The 21,525-nt window shown below is 37.3% G+C and overlaps 2 protein-coding genes across 2 annotated transcripts in view; one reads left to right on the top strand and one right to left on the bottom strand.

The window, feature by feature from the left end:
* LOC124158984 overlaps window positions 1–21,525 on the top strand; it is an 801,817-nt gene that overhangs the window by 3,413 nt on the left and 776,879 nt on the right. The window contains exon 2 of the mRNA XM_046534437.1: window positions 1,673–1,763. Coding sequence (XP_046390393.1) covers window positions 1,673–1,763 — 91 coding nt within the window. The remainder of the gene's footprint in view (window positions 1–1,672; window positions 1,764–21,525) is intronic.
* The window catches only part of LOC124158985, a 279,907-nt gene continuing 262,223 nt past the window's right edge, over window positions 3,842–21,525 (bottom strand). Inside the window, exons 3-7 of the mRNA XM_046534438.1 lie at window positions 18,155–18,286; window positions 9,786–9,973; window positions 8,575–8,718; window positions 7,707–7,831; window positions 3,842–4,921 (exon numbers count right to left, since the gene is read on the bottom strand). Of these exons, the coding sequence (XP_046390394.1) occupies window positions 4,830–4,921; window positions 7,707–7,831; window positions 8,575–8,718; window positions 9,786–9,973; window positions 18,155–18,286 (681 nt within the window). The 3' untranslated portion in view covers window positions 3,842–4,829. The remainder of the gene's footprint in view (window positions 4,922–7,706; window positions 7,832–8,574; window positions 8,719–9,785; window positions 9,974–18,154; window positions 18,287–21,525) is intronic.

The following is a 21,525-nucleotide window of genomic DNA, read 5'->3' as shown; positions in this document are numbered from 1 at the left end:
GAAGGTGAGGGAAGGGTGAAAAGGTGGATAGGAAAAAGTGAGGATGGAATAAGGAGGAGCTTTCTAAAGTTTTAACTTTAATTTGTATCTGTAGGGGAAAAGCTGAAGTTTTTAGCATTGTGGTGCTTCCTTGGTTGCCCATCCCCCAATGATTGATAGTGCACTCTATCTTAAATAACAATCTTTATTGCCCCTCTCCCAACTCCTCACCTACAGTCCAGCCGGCGAGAGTTGTCCGATGACTTTTCAAAAGGAGGGGCGGAGAATCCTGCGCCAGCATGGTTTGCAGCCAATCGCTGTCCCCCAAATGCACCTCACACCCTCGCCCTGTCATGCGACGTTGCCACATGCATATGAAGCACTGAAACAAGCCTGAGCCCCTTTCTTCGAATCACCAAAACAAAGATTTCTTCCTTTGGGTACTTCACGCTCATCGTCCCTTCTGGCTCATTTCTTCACGGAACCCTTTTGTTTACTAGTGACGTGGGCGTTTCCCTTTCTTACCTGGCAACCTTGCCCCCTACCCCGAACTAGACCCGTCTTAATGTCATCGGACAACTCTCTGCGGCCGGACTGTAAGACTACTATACTCCAATTGTGATTTCAACCAGGTTCCCTGGTTTTCTATTTTTTATTCCTTCTCCAAAATTTTTATCAAGGCCGCAAATTTTACCATACGTCCCCCTGTAGATGGCTGTGGGTGGTGGAGAAGTTGTTTTAGATTTGCCTTGATTTAGAATAAGAGAAATTTTTTGAATAGGAGTAGAGTGCCTCCTGACTCCCATTTTTGGGGCTAGTTAAGGTCAATGTGTTTTTGTAGATAGGATGACGGAGTAAGGGATCCATTACTTTCCGTAGCACTTCAGTGGTATGAAATACCTCTATGCTATAATATGTCTGAGGTCTTTTATGCGTTGACAAGTGCTCTTAGGGATTCATAAGTTAATTTTAAACAGTTCATCAAGCTGCCAAAATGAAATCTTTCATTGGAGAGCCACCTTCAATAATATAATAATAATAATAAGCAATATCATCTTTTCAATTTTTCCTGGAATTATGTGGGGGTGGCTGATTGTCCCCTGTCCCCCACATTGTCCTTTATCCTTCACTGCTCCATTCTATTTATCCTCTATTTTCTATCCCATCCTGTTCTATCCATTTTCTTTCTTAATCCTCTGGTCCTTTCCTCACAAGGAAAAGCTGTGATAATGATGATATATTTCATACTGAGTCTCTTATCTACATTTTATAATATACAGTAGAAAATGGAATTGTTATTGAGAGTGAGTTCATTTGTGTGCAAAATTTTAAATCAATCGAATAGCTGGAATTGGTGAAAATGAATTTGTAAAATGTCAGCTGTGTGTGGATGCAAATGGATATGAAACTGATTTAAATCGATTATTGAATGTTATCCAGGGAAATATTATCCATGTTAGGGCTACTCTACTGATTCATATGCGATTCAGTTATTTTCAATTGAACATATTTAGATGACATGTTTTCAAAGATCCTCATTATCCTAGGTTGTTGACCGCTACAGTTTTGATATGAGTGCAACTTTGCAGGGTTTTTTTAGAACACCACAAATATGGTCTTATTTGTGTGTGAGAACTGTTCTGTTGGGAAAATAATCTTTTCATGCCAGTAAAATACTTTCTTTATTTTGCAGTTGAATGTGTTGGAAAAAAAGAAAGCTATGAAGAAAGGCAAGTCAGTGATAGTGAAGACCAGTGCCAGGACAAGGATGAAGCCTTCATGTGGTAAATATTATAGTCCTTCACTACATGATCTCTGCTAACCGCAATAATCTCGATAATCTCTGCAAACTGACTAAAATACAAAGGAGGAAGGCTTTGTCAAAAACTGCTACGGGCATACAGACAGCATTACCCAGATGTTAAGCAAATTAGGCTGGGAGCCACTGGAGTCTCGAAGGCTGCACAATAGGCTTAGAGATATGTGGTCACAATTTTGTATGTGTCTTTCCTCCTCAACTAAACAAACGTTTGACCCTTAGCGTCTCATATTTTGATGAAAATTTCTGACGGATGGATATTTAGGGGCCATCCATTAATTACGTGAGGTGTTAAGGAGTAGAGGGGGTCAAGACTATTCTCTCCCAATCTCATGTGGGGAAGAGGGGGAGTCATGGCAAGTATCACGAAATTTTTTTTCTGCATGAAACAGTGTGAAATGTGATTCTAGACTACGATGTGGGTCATAAATCGCCTCATGTAATTAATGGATTTCACAATGGACTCATTACTTCAAACTAAATATGCCAAGACAATTTTGCTTGATGAAATTTTTGTGTGGGGTAAGTACATATGCAAATTTTAATTTTTTCACATTTTCGAAAAAATTGTGCTTTGAATGACATAATTCCTTCTATCTCTCCTTAAAATTGTTATATGGGCATGATTTATGACTGATCATAAAGATGAAACTTTGCTCAACAGTATAAATGTGAAATTAATTGACCAAATACCATTTCCTATTAATGTTGGAATTAAATGTTTAATAAATTGTTTCTTAATTTTTCTAATTTTAACTTTTCTCCATCTTCTTTCAATATTTTTCTCTCCCACAGCCTTCCATCTCCCCTTTTAGAAATACATAAAGTAGGCTTATAATACAACTCAATGAATGTGATAATTGCTCCAGACCATATTTGTATGACCCATAACTTCAATGATTAACTGTCAGTGTAGCAAATGTACATGTTAATATAAATATTAACAAAATTACTGGGAAAGCTAAACTGTAGATGCAGATCACAATCATTGTAGTATGACTTGATTTTCAGGTTTAATCATGTTGTAATGGTTAAATAAGATATTAATTATTGCCATGAAAAGATGAAATATTATTTGAACAAATATCAATTCAAATATCATTGTGAATGACCTCTGAATGTGAAGATGGTATTCATGTTATTTCTAAATGTGACCACTTTGTGTTGATTAGGAAAAAGAATTAATTACATGCAGAAAAGATTTCTTGGCTTTTGCACTGGGTCAGATCCTCCATATCTCCTTCCAATGTTTTGATGAACAATTACGAGATTCAGGGCATATTTTTTACCAAAATATAAAAAATTAAAATGCACCTAATTAAAACAAAAATTTTATCTCACTGAACATTCTCAGCCTATTTAGTTGGAGGTATGCAAACAGCTAATCAGAAAAAAAATATTAAAATCTGACACCCCAAGTGTACAATATTTGTTGAATTGAGGTGGAATGAATAGTATGAAATTAGTTCATGGTTACAAATGCTTTCACAAAATTTTTTTTGGCCAAATCTATTTTTACTGCATTAATTCTTTGCATTAATTGTTGAATCTCTCTGCATTCATGAGTGAATGCATGTCTCATTATGCATTTATTCATGATCTCATAAAAAGTTTTACATGGTGTAGGCAAGTGATTTGGGGAAAGTTTTGCTGAAGATGGATATGATATAATGCGTCAACTTCCGAGTGAGGTTGGACTTTTGTACTTGTTCAATATTACATCTCAACTGAGGATGACTTGATTTTTCTATCTGTTGACGTATGCAATCTCCAATATTATGATTTTTAACTCCTTAATTGCGTTTAATATTTTGGTATGAACATTTTTGTTTGCTGCTGGATGTTTTCTTTTGTAGATTTCCCAAGGTGACGTTAGTTGTAGGAAGATATTTCAATGCAGAAAGAATTATTTTCCATTTGCTGAAGAATCCTATTATTAATTTATTGTTGGTTAGATTTAGCCTCTCATTACACAGGATACCTTCAATACTTTGGATTGGAGTATTTTAAAAACTAGCATGAAGTTAAAATTAAAACAATGAGTATGTACAAAAATGGCTTTATACAAGTTTCACAATATTTACATCAACCACATCTCTTCATAAAATATATAGGACAAACCAAACAATACTGCCCAGTTACTACTGCCAAACCTTCACCAGTTCTGTATGTGAACTTAACCAAATTTAATGTATTCAGCTCCAGGTATGAATATTTTTGTTTCTTGGAGAAATATTGCAAGGCTTTTATGTGGGATATTAAATAAAAAGGGAGCTACTTGGTGAAAAATTCTCATTTGTTAATTTATAAAAAAAGGAGGCAAATGTGGATTGAATAACACTCTAGCACTCCCCTAATAGTTTCATCACATCATTTGTACTGGCAGAAAATATGAGTTGACTGAATAATAAGTTAGAGTAATGGACATCTGTCATGTGGAGTGACACATTTCTAGGAAGTCACCAATATATTTTTATAGGGTTCAAAGTTCCACTTTATGTGGCATATAATATTTAAATGATATATTTAACTTTCCCGATAAAAAACAGCGCTTATTTACGCCTGATTTATCTGAAAAGGACCAATTTTTTCTACCATTTAGTGTTTTTGATGGTGCTTAACTCAGTTCACTTCCATTGAAATTTTGATGTGAATTTTTCCCATGTTTGGTTTCACTCCAATCAGGTCTCAATTACACATGGAATTAACAGCACTTCTTTAGATGTGAGGAAGGCTATTGGGAGATGGTCTGTGTAATTGTGGCAGATAGATAAAATAAGATCAATGCCTCAAATTGGCTTAGGTTGGCCATCATTGAAACATTCAAGGTTTTGTCGTTCGTTTCACTTCTCCACTTGTATTTTGCAAGAAATGCACTCATAAATCGTGTGGCAGTCATTCTCAAATTCCTTCATCAGATAAGCCGCTGTAATAAGTTCATCGAATACAACTAAATGCTCTTTTCTTCAGAATGGAAGAGATTTTTTGCTGCTCCTTCGCTCATTTGTGTTCACATTTTAAACAAGCTGAATCATGTGCTTGGAAAGGTGGCTTTTGGCTTGATCATCATGCTGGCTCTCTTCAAGGTGTAATCCCATCCTCTCCATCTAAACCACACTATCCCTGAAAATAAATAACAGAAAATCAGTCCAGCATTCCTACAAAATTCTTTAGAATTTCATTTTAGTAAACTTGTCATGCTTTCACCTGTCTAAAAATTTAACTTCTGAATTTTATGAAGGCAGTTTTTTATCTGAAGTTACCTGCTTCTATGTTTTAAGATTAAAATGGAAAAAAATGCTTATCATTGAGGATTTAACAAAACAAAAGTATGTAACTCATTTCAGAAGCCTCCTCTATCCCCCAAACTTTTACAGCTAGCAGTTCATCATCTGAGAGGTGTACACCAAGTATTATCAATCTGATAGTGAGAAACTAGAATGTCAAATTCCGGAGGAAGTCAGTGATATGTAACAGGAATGATTGTATTGAACAACATGTAAGTTAAAAAGTCAAGGAAGAAAAATGCTCTTCTCACATGCATGGATACAGCATCAGATGAAAGATTTTACATGTTAACTTTCACAGAACTGATTAATATTTGGTATGAGGATTGTTGTGAAGAAAATGATGTAGTTGATATAGCACGAGGAAGAATCCATAGTTGTAATAGTAATTCAAGTGAATAAATTATGTAAATATTAGATTAAATCATGGTATGAAGCATTATTTTCATGCTGCAAAAGTTTCTTGGTCATAGATATGGACAAAGACTTCAGACTTTATACATGTGTTTCTCATAGTTGATCCACGGTATAAGGTGAATACTCTTGAAACATTTAATGACCATCATGTCCTCTAACCTGTCCCATTTTCTACTTCAATTTGGCATAACACTTATCACTCTTTATTCTGTCCGTGGAATTTATTCGTTTCCTCCCAAATTAAATTAACTACCCAACAAAATTCCATATTTTACAGTTTTTGACATCACCTCTCCCATGAGTACATACTCCTTCCACATCCTCAGTCTCCTCTTTATCTCCATTAGAAGTTTCCTCTCAGTCTGAACATGCCTAGCATTTACTTGTTCTGTTTCCTCTCGGCCCAAGTCACCTTTTCAATTCTCCTAAACATTCAAATTTTGAGCTTGTCTAGTGTGTTATCTTCTTTCCTCAGCACCCGTATATCTGTTCCTTGCAGTGTTGCAATCCATATTAGACTTTTCACTAGTCAACACCTGATCATTGGTGGACCTCACTGATTGAAGCATAATTTAACTCATTCTTCCAACTCATACCACACCTCTCTTACTAGTGTACATGTTATAAAGCAATAGCGCCAATCGACATTCTTGCCTCTCTCCTTGGCCAATGCTTGTCCTCTCTGATTCTCTGTCAGCTACCCTCACTTGTGCAGTCTGGGCGATGTGCAGATTACGAATGAATCGCCTAACCCTTCAATCTGTGCATATTTTCTTTACAATGTCCTTTAACATTACCCGGTCCACTACATATAGCGAATGACTTTTCAAAATCCACGAAGTAGGCATATGCCTCCTGGTAGCGTTCTAGGTTTCTCTCCGCAAAGGTCCTCATTATGGCTATTGCATCACAGGTTGACTTTCTATTTGTCTGACACCAAACTGATTGTCACTGTGTGTCCACCCCTCCTTGCTCTTAAACATTTTCTTACACTGTCTTTACCACTAAGCCTCCCTTACCATCTTGGTTTACCACTGTATTTGATTATTATGCAGCCTTTTGCCATCCTCTGTGTCTATATTCTTCCAATTATCTCCTCCTTTTCACTATCATTTTCTTTGTTATCCATGGTTTCTTTATCATTTTTATCCATCTACTGTCAATGCATCATATTGAATTCTTGGCTGCTTAGATTATTCTAGTTTTTATCTTATCCCACATTTCATTGATAGTCTACTTATTTCCAATCTCCCAGATACTATTATCCACTAGTTTCTGGTTTCCTTTCCTCATAGTCCCTTTTATAGCTTTTAAATTACATTTCCTTGCCACTCTGATTTTCCTCAGACTTTAGAATCTGATATTGCATCTCATTAGTACTAGGTTGTGATCTATCTGTATCCCCCCTGGGGAGCTGAATAAGTTTTTCGGAATACTCCTACAACCCTGGGCTCATTTCAGGTTACTCTATGTTTACATGGAAAAGATAGTTGGTAAGGTTCTCACATCCATTCCAACAGTATTTTAGGTGATACCATCACGTAGACTACCTTTTTGTCTGACTCCTAACCTGTGACAAATCTGGCAAGGGTGCCTCTACTGGGAGTAATTGTGAATGACTCCCACCAATGCAGCTCTAGTTATCATAGGAAAACAAAAGTCTTTCTTCTGTTACATGGCTGTCGCACGAAGAAAAGGGTAGGATAATATTCACTAGATATAATTATTTGCAGATTATAATTGAGTGGGTTGGAAGCGAAGGGGTAAAAGTGATTTCTCTTTTCAATGCAGAATTAGGTACAGAAATTAGATATAGAAAACAAATGAGATCAATTAGATACTTAGTAGTGCATTTGATTTTCCACTGGATGTCAGCACAGAACAGAGACTCTCTCCTTTCCCTTGGCAACCAGGTATTTGTTTATTTATTCTAACAAATAACTTTACCTAACTCTGTATTGAAAAAAATCACTTGTACCCCTTGGCTTCCAACCCACTCAATTGAAAACCTGAGTATGCTATTATGGAAGAGTGGCACAGTACTTCATCGTTCATAGTTCTTCTGCCAGCTATGTTTCAATTTACTTAATTATTTTGGAACCAAGAAGAGTCATGCCTACATGCAGTAATTTTTCATCCAAATAGAACTATCGTGCAAAATAATGCTGTTAATGTTATCATTTTGTGTGCTTTGTTTTTTTTACCTTGTCTTGCTGTGAGATCCTGTGGATCATTCAGGTAAAGTCCATTGAGTCCTCTGCCACACGACTTCCACCACCATCCTCCCTTCAACATTGAGGCACAGTTGAGACTTGATCGGTCATTGTCCCTGTGAGGAAATAGTTTCAGTAATTAACACAGTAATCAATATAGGCAAGAAATGTGCTTAAACAATAATGCTGTTTTAGATCATCTATTTTAATTTTTAAAATTAAAATCTGATTCAGTTTTTAATAGTATCAATTGGGTAGTTTTCCATAATTTATATGGCCAATACCATACTGAAGGATTTTTGGGTTTCAAAATGGAATCTTTGGTATTGTGTGTGGCTTCCGATGGGGGAATATTCAGCAAAAATGCAAAAGCATGTATTATGAGTTCTTTGACTCAAAAGATGTATTCGAATCTTTGAATATTATCCTTCATTTACCTAGCCATTCCAGATTAAGTTCTTATGGCTCAGACTGGACATGAATGGGGGAATCTATGTCTGAATCAGTAAGTTAACTGTTTGCGACACAAAATTTTGATGTTAAGAGATGTTTTTATTTTAAATTTTGATTTAATCACTTTGATGATTGGAACTAACATCTATTTCACCTCACGTCTATTTGAAAGCATTTCAAATGAGTACCAAAGGATGAAAGACCATGAATAGTCACTGAAATCCATCATATTTCTGTCTTGTGGCTTTTTTGTTGCTGTTAAATTTTTCTTCCGGAATTATTTTTGCTTCCCATAGATCAGGTTTTATTCATTTATGTTAAATGGAGCCAGTACTTGCTCAGCATCTCTTTGTGGTTCATGAAGAGGTAGATACCAAAATATTATTTAACCTCAGCAATATCGTACCTGTTGTATGTAGAGAATGGGCTGTTATTACTGCCATACCATGGGTCGTTCAAAGAATCTCCAGCATTGCCCTCATATCCATCGATCTCCAGCTTGTAGTACTCAGCTTCGGAGTAGATTTTGAAGTGAGAGTATTGGGCATACCTGAAATAAGGATAGAATGATTATTTTAGAAATGTGGAATAATTTCTCCAATCTTGTACATATTTCTGTGATATATGTGGATACCATTTAGGTAGAGTAATGATTTTTATGTCATAGAGCAACTCATATCCATTTGAGGTAGGTACCCAATGAAACAGTTTTTTATTATGAAAATAATCAGTAATGGCGAATGCCAGGTACTATGTATATTTTAACCAGGAAATATGTATACATAGTGTATGGGGTATTTAAAACAAAGCTTTTATTTATACAAGTGTTTATAACTAAAAGTTTCACCTACCCATAGTTAAATTTTGTAATAAAGTTTCACCTACCCATAGTTAAATTTTGTGCATGTTACATTTTTTGGGGTACAGTATTAGTTTTATACATATAGAGGGGTACGGAAGGAAATAAAAAGGTTGCGAACTGATATCTTAGAATACCAAATTATCTTTTTGAGATGAACTTATTCTTTTGTTCCTTCTATTATTTTATGTATACTTTTCTTTTTGTTACTCTTTTCCAAGAATTTCTCTAAAACTTGTTCTAAATAGCTTCAAAATGATATGCAGTGAAAAGTATCTATTGAAAGCATTCTTAGTGGAAGTGGATTCTGTTTTGTTTCAATGCGCACTTTTTTGAAGGCCTCTGATGAAATGTTGTCATTTTCATTCATGATGAGTGCATTTCTGCTCAGTGTGGGGCATAATACTTGGTGATCTTTTTTCTTTAATTCTCATGAGGCTTTTCATTAATTGCTTAAATTAATATATTGATAATTGTTTTCCGTAGGAATGGCCAAGTATCAATCATGGTTAGGGCAGTTTTGTTTGAATGAAGGGAATCTAACCTTTGTTAGACTCACCTGATAATTTTTTTATTTAACTCTTTTCATGATAATGCTATTTCTAATGTACATCGAATAAAGTATGGAAATTTTATTTTTCCAAAAGATATGTTTAATGCAGTTTTCATTTACGTTTTCATTGTTCCATCTTTTCTCATGGTAATTGTGAAAACGGTACTCTCTCTCTTATTCCTTTATTTTTTTCGAATCTTATTACCTTTTGTTGCCCTCAAAATCTTCCAGTTCTACCCTTAGGGTGTATTCTTCATTGTTGGTGAGCATGTAGATGTTTTCATTTCCTAGCCAGAATTCCTTGCTTGGGTCTCCAAATCCATTTTTATAATCTGTCCAATCTCTGTTGAAGTTCTCGCGAGGTTCGCCAAGGTCGTCTCTTCTTTGGATCACCTGTTGAGAAACATTTGAATTGTTACATCTTTGTATACTCCTGGCAAATTTTAGTTGCTTTGGCTATATTTTTTGATCGATATTGAAGTATTTTACACAGAGAGTTAAATTTCAACTTAAGGCTCTTAACTGATTGCCTGAATTGTTTTTTTGGATTGGTCTTTCAATTATCCCAATTCATTATGACTTTGTTAAGCATAGTATGCAGTTGTGCATACTCTTATAAATTACCTTTGAGTATAATATGCATTATAGACAAGTTTTTTGTAGATGTATCTAATGATGACAGTCTTTCTGAAGAAGAATGTTACTGAATACATTGCCAAAATGGAAAAGCTTTGGCATTGGGTTAGTTAGGAGTTATTTTTATAAAATTGTGATATGATGCCAAAGTTGTTAAAAAATAAGTTGTAGCATTTGAATCCTGGCTTCCTCTCGTTTTGATTTTAAAAGTAATTAGTTGTTGGACGTTTGAATTGCAAAAAATGACTGCCCCTTCAACAATTTTCTGCAAATTGTACATGTAATTGCAGATGCAAATTGTAAACGTAATTGCAGTCCTGTCTATCTTAGCTATCTCTTAGAATATCTGTAATTATTTAAGCTCTCCATTTTACATCATCAGCAAAAATAGGCTTTTTGCCCTCTCAAGTAATTTGTTATACGTTAATATTTTTATTTATTATAAATTGATTTTCTCTTCGGATTATGATTGTTCAAATATGACAGTATCAGTAGCGACCTAGAATTTTTGGTGTCCTTCAATTGCAGCTGATAATTAGCTGTAATGAGGGCACAACATTGACGCAAGTATCATAAGCAATTACTTGGAGGGGTCAGTTTGTTGGCGCTCAAGAAGATTGCTACGGTAGAAACGAATGCTCCAAATGTTTTTAGCGAATGTCAATGGCCAATATAAATTTTCTTTTGAAATATGAATAATTAAAAGAATAATTAAAAGGATAATAAAGTATTCTAGAGTATTTTGTTGACTACACTTAATTTCCGGAACGGTGTCAAAATATTTGTGAGATGCAAAAAGGCAATGTCGCTTCCGTCAATTTTTCAGAATATTTTATCAATTGTTAAGTGCCTGTTGATTCCCCGCGCTTTTACCTTAATTTGCATTGTTTTCGGTGATGAGTTCATTATTCCGCTGAATTAAAGTAGCTGCCCTCCGGCTGCAATGTGTTTTACGTCGGCCGGTAACCTATCCTAACCACAACGGCAGTGAGTACGAGGGGAAAGTTCGCAGCTCACACTCATTTGGCGACTTTCACCAATTCTAACCTCTCCTATCTTCTGCTATCAATGCCATTGTGCCCGATTTAGCGTAGAAAATTTTGACACTCATAACTTATGATCGCTTTAATATTTCGCAGTTTACTGTTTGAAAGGGCCATTCTGGGTATCCTCTGTGAGAATCTCTGTGATGGAGAGGTTGTGTCATTCGTCCTAAACGTGTGGGTATGGTGTAAATATTCTTATCATGGTGATAGAATTAATGACATGCATTCGTTTTATTGTATATATTTTCCGAAGATTTATGTAATGAATTCGTTTGAAAATTATTGAATGACGAAGCGCAGGAACGTAAGGCTTAATGATGTAACGGCACGTAATTATTGTGAATTTTCATGCTTGGGCGATGGGGATGGTAGTTCCACCTCCGCTTATCAAAATCCATTGAGCACGGGGCGATAGTTACCACGGCCCATTGAAATGAGAACTATATACTTTAGTGACAGAATCTAAGCGCCTACCCTACTGCTGATCGAGTACGCTACGGGTTGTTTTTTACGACTTTTCTAAAAACAATAGCTTGGGGAGCGTTATGAAAATTTGTAGGTCTGTGATCGGGTGCCTGTGTAGCTCTCTTTTCTATTTGATGAGGACAGCGCGGATACCTTATGAAAATATCTGCGGATAGTAATATTATCAACATGTTTCATATGCATCTAAAGGATTGGCTTATTTAAAGGATATGCCTTGATCTTGATTTGAGAGTGGTAATCTGATTTTAGTGGGTAGGTTGTAAGGCTGATCTGCCTCCGTTATTCGACGTTCTTTGCAGTCCTGTCTTTCTTAGCTATGTCTAAGAAAATCTGTAATTATTTAAGATCTTAATTTTACATTCATCTTGATTTTTAGGAGGTCGTGTAGATAAAGTTTTGGTTTGAAGTCCCTGAATAATTATATTAAGAGTTCACGACTTGGCTGCTGTAGCCGGAAGCTGAGCGATACATGGAAACTACGCGACGTCGGGATACTGCTGGTGATGTTATAGAGACTAAAAAAAAATTAAGGAATGCCTTAGAAATAATTTCAATTTGGAGCGCAGTACTCCTTAGGAAAGGTCATCTATATCTTCACGCTACCCTGTAAGCCACCTCAATAGACGTGTGTCGAGACACTTTCCTATGACCTGTGAGAGAAATTTCGGCTTGCTTTGTGGCTTAATTTTTACCAAAGTCCTTTAATGGACGGGGAAAAATGAATTCCTAAACATTTACGTTTGGCGTAGTAAACCTCTCATTTTATCGTTTTTTTCTGATCTGGAAATATAATGCAGTTGTAAACGGTCGGAATGGGGATATACCCTCGCCTCGCCGGAATATCTTGATATTTTGTTGTCACTAGTCCCAGCCAACTTGGCTTTCTCCAGTGGATTTCGCTTAAATCATTTCAGGTGTAAAATTCAGTTTTTAGTCGTAGTATGGCAGGTTGCAAGTTAAGGGGAAGGGACATGACTGGGTAAGAAAGCGGGGTTCGGAGTTCTGTTGGGTTCGGTGAATGGTTCAAAAGATTTTTGATCATTTCATTATTTTTTCTGGGGATGGACTCCGTGACTTACAGTAAAAATATTTGCCTAATGCTCAGAAGATAATTATCACTCATTTCTATCCGTTCTCTTGAGGTTGATGTGTGGTATTGACCCTTTGTAACCCAGAGCTGCTTCTTAGGGAAATAAAATTTCATGATTTCTCAGTTTAGGTATTTCCTAAATGGAACTGAAAATTTATACATTTTTGATGTTGCTTATAAGCAAAATTGGGTTATAATGGGTTAATGCGTAACGCTGTCATATTTTCCGTGCTGCATTAATCGGCGGCACACCGCTTTTTTCTTTGGCGCCTTTTGGCGTGGCTCGCTGATTGAATAACGATGTGACCGTCTGGCCTCATCCCCATGACCTTGTGACACGGTTTTTTTCCATCCGTGTCACATTAGGTCTCCCCTCATTATGGGTATCTTTGCGGCAGACCCCTTCCGTCCCCCTCCCCCGCGCGGGGGACAACTCGTCCCCCTTCCCAGGTGCCATTGATCTCTCTCTCCGCTGTGACCGCGATCCACCCAAACAACTATAATTTTGCATACTCTTGTTTTCATTCTTTTCCGGCAAAATCCCTGGGTAGGGTTGAGGGAAGAACATAAAGGATGTATTTTTCCAAGATTTTCGAGTTTTCTCAGCGTGTTGTAAAGGTGCGTTTACAATGTGTTACATGTTATACAAAGCAAGTTACATTTAACATTTTTTACTAAAAAGTTACAAATCCGTGTAACATATTTCATGTAACGTTGTGTTTTAAAACAAAAATTCGTGTTGTACAACAAGTTCTTGGTTTCCCTCACGGAGCGGGAAACCAAAAACTTGTTGTATAACACCATATTTTGTTTTATACGCAGTGTAAACGCACCCTAACGTTCGTTTTCTGACGCTCTCTCAGTCTTGCGACGAGTCCCACTGGAATTATCTCCGGGCTAAGTTATTCGCATTCAGCTTTTCTAATTCCACTGGGCTAATCACCAGGCTAAGTCGTTAAGCGTTTCAATGCTTTCGGAAATGATGTGGCACCCCCCCATGAGTATTACTTCAGTAGCCTGGTTTTGCTAGGGCGCGTGAGGCGTCCGTCCATGAAGTCGCGAACGATGTATGAGGCTTTAGGGCCATGGGTTTTGAGGTATCATTGACTTTAAAACATCTAGGAAACCACATAGTCCAGTGTGCGATTAGTATACCTGAAAAAAATCGTGCTCAAGACTTTTTGACCGTGAAAATGGTGCGGCCGTGGATTTGTATGGCTGGAAAAGTTTTATTTGAAAACAATTTCACCTTAAAATCCACTTTTAATGTGCCTTAAATTGGTTTTACCCTATCGAAGGTTGAACCTTCGCTATCTCTTTCAAATTAGCGAAGGAAATCGCGGAATATCTTATTTGATTTGATTCAGTATTTGACTTAATCCTTCGCTGGAATCAATTCGCTATTTGCTTAGATTCATTTATTGGTTTTGCATTTGATTTAATTCAGTAATTGAATTAATCGCGCGACTATTTTAGTCGATTCTTGTGCCCAGAATGTATCCTCCTAAAGTCGGCCTATTTTTTCTCATCATCAAATTCAACCGTTGATTGTATTCATTGAAAGGCGCGAGTCTGGGAGCCGATCTCGTCTCCCTAGTCGTGTTCTCGCTCACCCTGCATATCCTCCTTGATTTGATTTAGTAATTGAATTAATCACGTGACTATTTTTAGCCGATTCATGTGCTTAAGAGTGTATCCTCCTTAAAGTTGTCGTAATGAGGGGGCATCGATTATTTATGTGAGGCGTCGAGAAGAGGGGGCCAAGCCGATTCTCACCCAATCTCAGTCAGTCAAGTGGGCATATCCTGGTAAGTATCACGTATTTTTTTGCATTTTAAGCAGTGTAAAATGCGATCTTAGTAATCTCAAAAACAAGTCTTAACCAATCGCAAATAAAAATAATTAAACTAGTTGTATTTATAAATCCAACGTAACGAAGCATAGATTAACGTGTTTACACCTAAAATACGCATTTTGAACATTCTCTCGTGACATTAGACGGAGGTGGGAGGGGATCGAGCCAAATCTCGCGGCATCTCTTTAAAGGGAAGATAGGGTCCAAAAATCACCTCACGCAATTAATGGAGGCCCCCTTATTCTTATCATAGAATTTAACCATTGACTTCATCCCTGGTGGGCGCGTGTCTGGAATCTGATCTCGTCTAACTAGTCGTGTTTTCGCTCGCGCGGCACATCCAGCTGGAGTGCCCCCAGATGAAGCCTCCTTCAACTTCCCGCAGAAGAACTTTTTTCCGTGCCTATCGACGCGCCAGTTCCCGTGCCACTGGGACGTCATCCATCTCACCCCCGGAGTGAAATATCGTGTGCAAGTTGGCCCCCGATGGGCGCCATAAACTATAGGCACTGGCGTGGCGTCTCCTGGGAGGCGAGGTGCAGAAGGCGACTCCGTACGTTGACTTTTCCGGTCGGTTCTCTTTTGAGATCGCTGGAAATGAGAAGGAATAGGATATCTCGTTTCATTCGTGGCTTTCCTCCGGGATGGATGGCTACGTGGGCGAGAGTCGACTCGACTGCTCGCTGTGCTTTCCTTTGCTGCGGAATAAATTTTGAATCCCGGCGCACGAAGGGCGGATTAATGAGCTTGCCCTAAAATATTGGCTCGCTTGACGCACGCTGTGACGAGATGTTACTGGAAGTTGGTCTTCGAGATGGAGTTGGGAATTGAAAATTTTGGCTTATTAGGTACGAGGAGCGTAAGTTTTCGAAGTATATAAGGAGGAATATCTGCATCTCAGAGAACTAGAAGTAAGATGTTACTCCGATTGGAGCGAATGTGAATGCGTTTAAAGATTTATATTATACTCGCCTTAATTATTCTTTTCGGAATGATGAAATTTTCTTGCCATTGGTGTAACTTCCATATTTTCCTTGAGAGTGTTTATGCACTAATTTTATCTCCTTTCTTATTCAAAGCAACTTAAATTTAACACAGAGCGAAAATACCTGTCAGGACCTCCGAAAAACATAAGGTGACCCTTTCAAATCAATTATAGCTGCTTCTCTTCTTCGTAGATAACGCCTTCCCCAAAAATCTACTATTTTTATCCCTCTTGTGGCTTTTATGGAAAGGTTTGTCGTATATCGGCAACTATATTTGGGCTAAGATTTCGCGGATTGTATTGCATGACAAAGTATTTTTTGTTCTTGTGTCTCTATATGAAAAGTGAATGCGCAGGTAAAAAGATGATTGGCGAAGATTCATGTGTGTCTTACGAAAAACCGACTGCTTAGTGTCTTGAATTTGTTTGTTATAATTGATGTGCGTTACGAATCGTTCTGATGGCAAGTTAGTCTTCAGGAGATCGTTCGTCATACCGGCGACGCCTACACAAATTCACCGTATCCAATAAAAGGCAGAAGAAAGTCAAATCCCGTCTGAAAGTTGACTGGTGCAGACGTGCCATTTCAGAGGGGGACGGGAGGAAATAGGAAGCGAAGCTGTTGACGATCTTACCCAGGAAGACGTCCTTCACCCTTATTTGAGGCGTCTGGAATTCATAATAGAAACTGGTCTTTCTGAGGACGGATAGCAAGTTTCGTTGAAGGAGAGATAAAAGGCGGAGAGAGGTCAAGCGTATTTTTTTTGAGCCTGAACTTGGTGGGAATCCTACTTGGTTTTGAAATTTACTGCAGAGTTTCTGTCGTCCTTTCCTTGACCTTTTCGGAATATCCTTGTTTGTTAGTTGACTACTCGATATGTCCTTGGCTTTAATGTGTGGCAGGACTTTTAATTTTACGTGTCAGTAATTATTTGCCTGAAAGTAAAATTTGGAGTTTGCAGATCACATGATAAAATGGTGATATCATGCGAGGGTATCTAAAAGGGTATTATTATTTTATGGTTTTGTAATTATGCTGTAAATATTATCGATCATAGCCATAAAGAAGATCTTTATGTGCACGGTCCGCTATTTGGATTCCATTAACCTTTGAACGGCTTATTGTAATTTGCGAAAAATAAATATGATACAAACTTTTTCTTTTAAGTTCGCAGGAGGTTTTTCAGTACGTTAAAAATCAGTAGAAAACTTATGTTTGTTGGAGATATCATTGGCAGTTTTCTTTTTTAAGGCATCTAATTTTCGGGCGTTAAACTTGAGGGACAATCATTTCTCACGTGAACATCCGCTGTGCTCCTCGTTACCTCAGGGATATCCAATACACTCGGAACCTATCAAAAATTGTTGAATGAAAGTTGAATTTCATTTTAGGAACAATAGAACACCAGATATTTTTATACACAGGCTCGAGTATTTTAAAATATACTTATTGTGTTGTAAATCCATGTGAACATCTTTGATGGCTCACGATTCTGTGTACTTACGATAACCTATTCCCGCTATCGCAATCATTTATGATTTAATTGATTGTTTGAGGCGTAACTTGGTGAAAGCGATTCACAATTGGTGATATCATGCGAGGGTATCTAAAAGGGTATTATTATATTATTCGTCAGGTGATGATGACGTCTAACGTTGAAACCATGGTCGTGAATAAATATTAATGTGAAAGCACAAAGTTCTTCTTTTTTAATTTAATTTATGATTTCTTAGAAATTCATTTAGATAAAATTAGTATGTGGATAATTTCGATTACCTTATCCGTTTTGATGCTGCGAAGCCGTAAATGCGATGCCGCCGTCATTTAACCCGAAAAATACACCGAAATATTATTTCTTAGCCCATGATTAAATTATCATGAATAAAATTATGCGTTACATCGGTAAACGAATGAAAAAAACTTACTTTAATTAATAATCGAATGAGAGGTATTTGAGATATTAGTATGAAAATTCGAGTGATAGAATTGTGCAACGGATGGTTTGTTTCCCCGAATGCAGTTCACATCCAAATCACGTTAATAGACCGAAATCCGCGATTTATGACGGGTGGAAATTTTTTATGAACCCTTATCTCTCAACCCAGAAAAATCATATTTTATGCCTTTTCAATTAATTTCAAGAGATTTCTATTACGAGATTTCACTTTCCCGTGGGCAAAATTTCATTTGTTATAGTTTTAATATTAATCGTAAATATGCAGGGAACCTTGCCTATTTAGGAGGATAAAAACACTGCCTACCATGCCTGAGTTCACGGGTTCGGGTCCCGCCTGTGCCTTTCTCGACTCAAATCATGCTTATTATTTAGAAACCTGATGATTTTTTTCTCCTTGGACTTCGGATAATAAACCAAAGAGTTATCCGATTTTGGGGGTATGGGTAATTTTCCACGAGAAGCTAGACAATGCAATCGTTTATCGTTGAATATTCACCTTAAATGATTGTTTTACTTACCGTCCATCCACCGTCTGCTACGTCTTGCTCGCAGTACACCTTGAGGTACCAGTATGTTGTGCCCCTGATTTGCAGGTAATAGATTCCGGAGTCCCTCATTCCGGCGTTGAGTAGGTCAACACAGGAGTACCCCTGTGAAAAGAAGGAAACGATTTAAACGTAATTAGTCACTATTATACAAGTCAAATAAATTTGTTGGCCCTGAAAATGTTTGGACACAGTGTGAAAAGTCAAAGAGTCGACTCGTATGTGATATTTGTTCCAAAACTCATGATGTGTTGGATTCTGAGAGATTTATCAGTAATGACGCATGCATGTTATGCCCTTTTATTCGCCTGAATACCAGGACATTTTTGAGTTGTGCCACCATATTTAAATGATGACCTTGTGCTTTTTGATAGTCTTCTTTTTTTCTGGAGCACTCATTTCAAAACCTATTTCTGCACTTGCTCGTAGTTGATTATTCAATTCCAACTTCGTGTACTAGCGTTAAAATCTCCCGTCGTCGTCGTCGAAGAGTATGTGTCGTTGCAACAGCGAGCGATACCTTTCAAGCGGAATAAAATAACTAGCTTAAGATTTTCTAGTTGAAATGTTTCATTAATGCAGTAGTGAATAAATGAATTTTTCATGACTTCGGGGGCAATTCAATTTGATTTCCCGTCACTTGTTCTAGAAATTAGAATATGTTGCGCCGTACACGTTTGCTAAAGGTTTGCTAGTCGTATCATTGTATACGCTGTTATTGGTTTTGCGTCTTTTCTGGCAAAGCTCCTTTTATATTTGAAGGAAAATATGTGGTATTATGTTTGTTTGTTTGCTCAATGAGTGTTAACATCCCAAATGCGTCTTTTGAGTATCATCTAGAACTGTAGCTAAGAATTTCGTTCGAAAACTTTTTATGCATTCTCATCAATTCTTGCCATTCATCCTCGAGTTTCTCTTCAGCGTCATAAAAATTTTAACCTTTGCCTCGATGCTTTTTAAGTGCCATATTTAGCGTTTACTCGGTGTTTTATCAGTTTTCGTTGTGGTATCATCTTATTAGAATTCGTAGTAGGTATCTGAATCCAACCGAAATCGTGGTAGACCTGCGGAATGATCGTAAACTCTCTCTAATATTCATAGACAAACATAAGTTTTTCACACTTTCTCTAATTTTCAGTGAACAGTCACGAAGTCAACATTGGCGGTAGCAGTCGATCCTAAACGTTAGAATAACCGAAATTTGCGCATGCACACGATTTATATGAAAGTCGAATTAAACTTGCGGTCTGTGAAACACTCGATTAATGTGAGTTATTATCGTAGTATATAATGTTTAGTTCACGTTTCATTGAAATATTCTTGGGAACCTTTCTCAGCCGAAACTGGCGAATGCTTGTATCGATTATATCGTCATTTTAGATTTATTACTTTTGTTTTTACCTTTTATCAAACTATTTACAAGGAGCCAGGCTTACCTTTCTCCCTCATAGATTTGCCTAGGAAAAATCGTGGCATAAAATAGCATTGTTCGTTGATTTCCATTTTTTAAATGTACCTTGGTAGAGGTAAAAATAAAAAAATAAGACTATTGTCCTGTATTTTGTGCCGTATCGATGACAAATATTGCAGTTTTCAGGCAGTAGCGAGTCTCAAATAAACCCTGTCGAAATGTACCTCCTCTCAGAATGAGCCTCTCCTTCTCCTCGAAATTTTTTCTGGCCACAGCCTTAGCGGTCGTTCTACAAAAATAGGTATTTCTATTAATTTGATAGATGGAGAAATTGTTCCAATATTCTCTATGTATTGGCCGTATTTTTGCTTAAAAAACTTTGACATAAAAAAGTTCAGCGTTAGCGTGACTAAGGCAGTTTTCAGATAAGTATTAATACGTGCACATTTTTCGAAAATCTTCCAATCTTAAACCCCTTTTGAATCGATCATGCCAATTATTTGCGGTAAATGGTATGTACCATTTCATGCACCAATATGTTGACAACTATGCAGTTTCTAGTTCTAGACTAAAATATACCGCCCTTGAGACTTAGGTTCCCTTTTTTTTTAAATTTCAGTTCCCTGTGTGCTAGTGTTTTTTTCCCGCCCACTGCAGCTGAATTAGTTCCTCCAGTGTCTTCGCGTCACTCGACGTCAGTTGGTCCCGGTGGGGCTGCTCAAAGGGTCTCTAGCTCTGAGGGAATGGGGACTTGCGCCTGGAAGAACCGGTCGCGCTCATTCGTGACCGTGGGAACGATGGACCCAAGCACCCAACGCCCCCTCATTGGAATTGATTGTTTCCCCTCTCCCGTGCATTTTCACCCTCGAAGATGCACCGTAGCGATATCCCTGACCATGAAAGGACTCGGGCCAGTGACGTAAATGGGCATGGGCGAAGAGAACAGTGCCCCGATAAAACTCACTATCGATTTCCTCCAAAAGTGATTTATTCGTATATGTATTTTGAAGAGGTGAAATTTTTTTGTATATTTTTTATATGCAACCTTTATTGTCCTGTTACAGCCAGTTAAATTATTTAATTCTATTTTTGGATGGATGCTCGTTCGGGATGGATATATGTTTGCTTTTATGCTCATTATGTAGTTTTACGATCTGACTGAAATTTATATCAGAAATTCAGGACACTTACGAAATTTTTCCCATGCTCACAATGCTTTGCCATCCAAGTGTCATTTAATCAATTAGCAGCAATCAATTAGCAGGGCTGGATCCTTTAAGCTAGTAATCTAAGTACTTATTACCAGAATGGAGTAGTATCCAAGTGGATGGCAAGAATGGAAAAGGAAGACCTCGGACAAAATATATGGAACAGGCAAAGAAAAATGTGAAATAGAAGAAATGAGTTGGTGTGAAAAGGTTAGCGGATAGGAGAATTGAGTGGGGAGCTGCGTCAAACCAATCTGAGGGATGTTGACCAGTGATAATGATGATGATGGAGTAGTATCCTCATTATTAGGCACTCTTCCGTTTATCATTCATCAGTATATTTAAGGAACTCCGCGCTGGAGTGCCAATTTGCGTACTCATATTCTTACTATATTTCTATGGTTTATTGTTTCAAAGTAAAAACTGTGCGACGACCTTTTCTTCAAGCTGGACCTTCTGACTTTATGAGATGATGTCATTTATTCTGCAGTGTGTGGTAAACGTACGAGTGAGAGGAAAATTTGACGAAGTCTGGTTTTAAAACTTTCCTTTCCACAGTGCTGAGTTACTTATTTTTTTAAGGTCTTATTCTCATTCGTGCCAAAAAAATCAATGCTTGTGTTGGCATGGGCTCTTTGTTATACTAATTTTCGGTCCACACGTTTCACTATGGGCTTCTTATTTTTTTACCCCTCGAGGAAAGGTGATAAATACGTCTTGTTAAC

Source organism: Ischnura elegans, chromosome 5, assembly GCF_921293095.1.
Source record: "Ischnura elegans chromosome 5, ioIscEleg1.1, whole genome shotgun sequence".
Classification (NCBI taxonomy): Eukaryota; Metazoa; Arthropoda; class Insecta; order Odonata; family Coenagrionidae; genus Ischnura; species Ischnura elegans.
The sequence above is the reverse complement of the archived record's forward strand: the minus strand, read 5'-3'. Positions and strand labels throughout refer to the sequence as shown.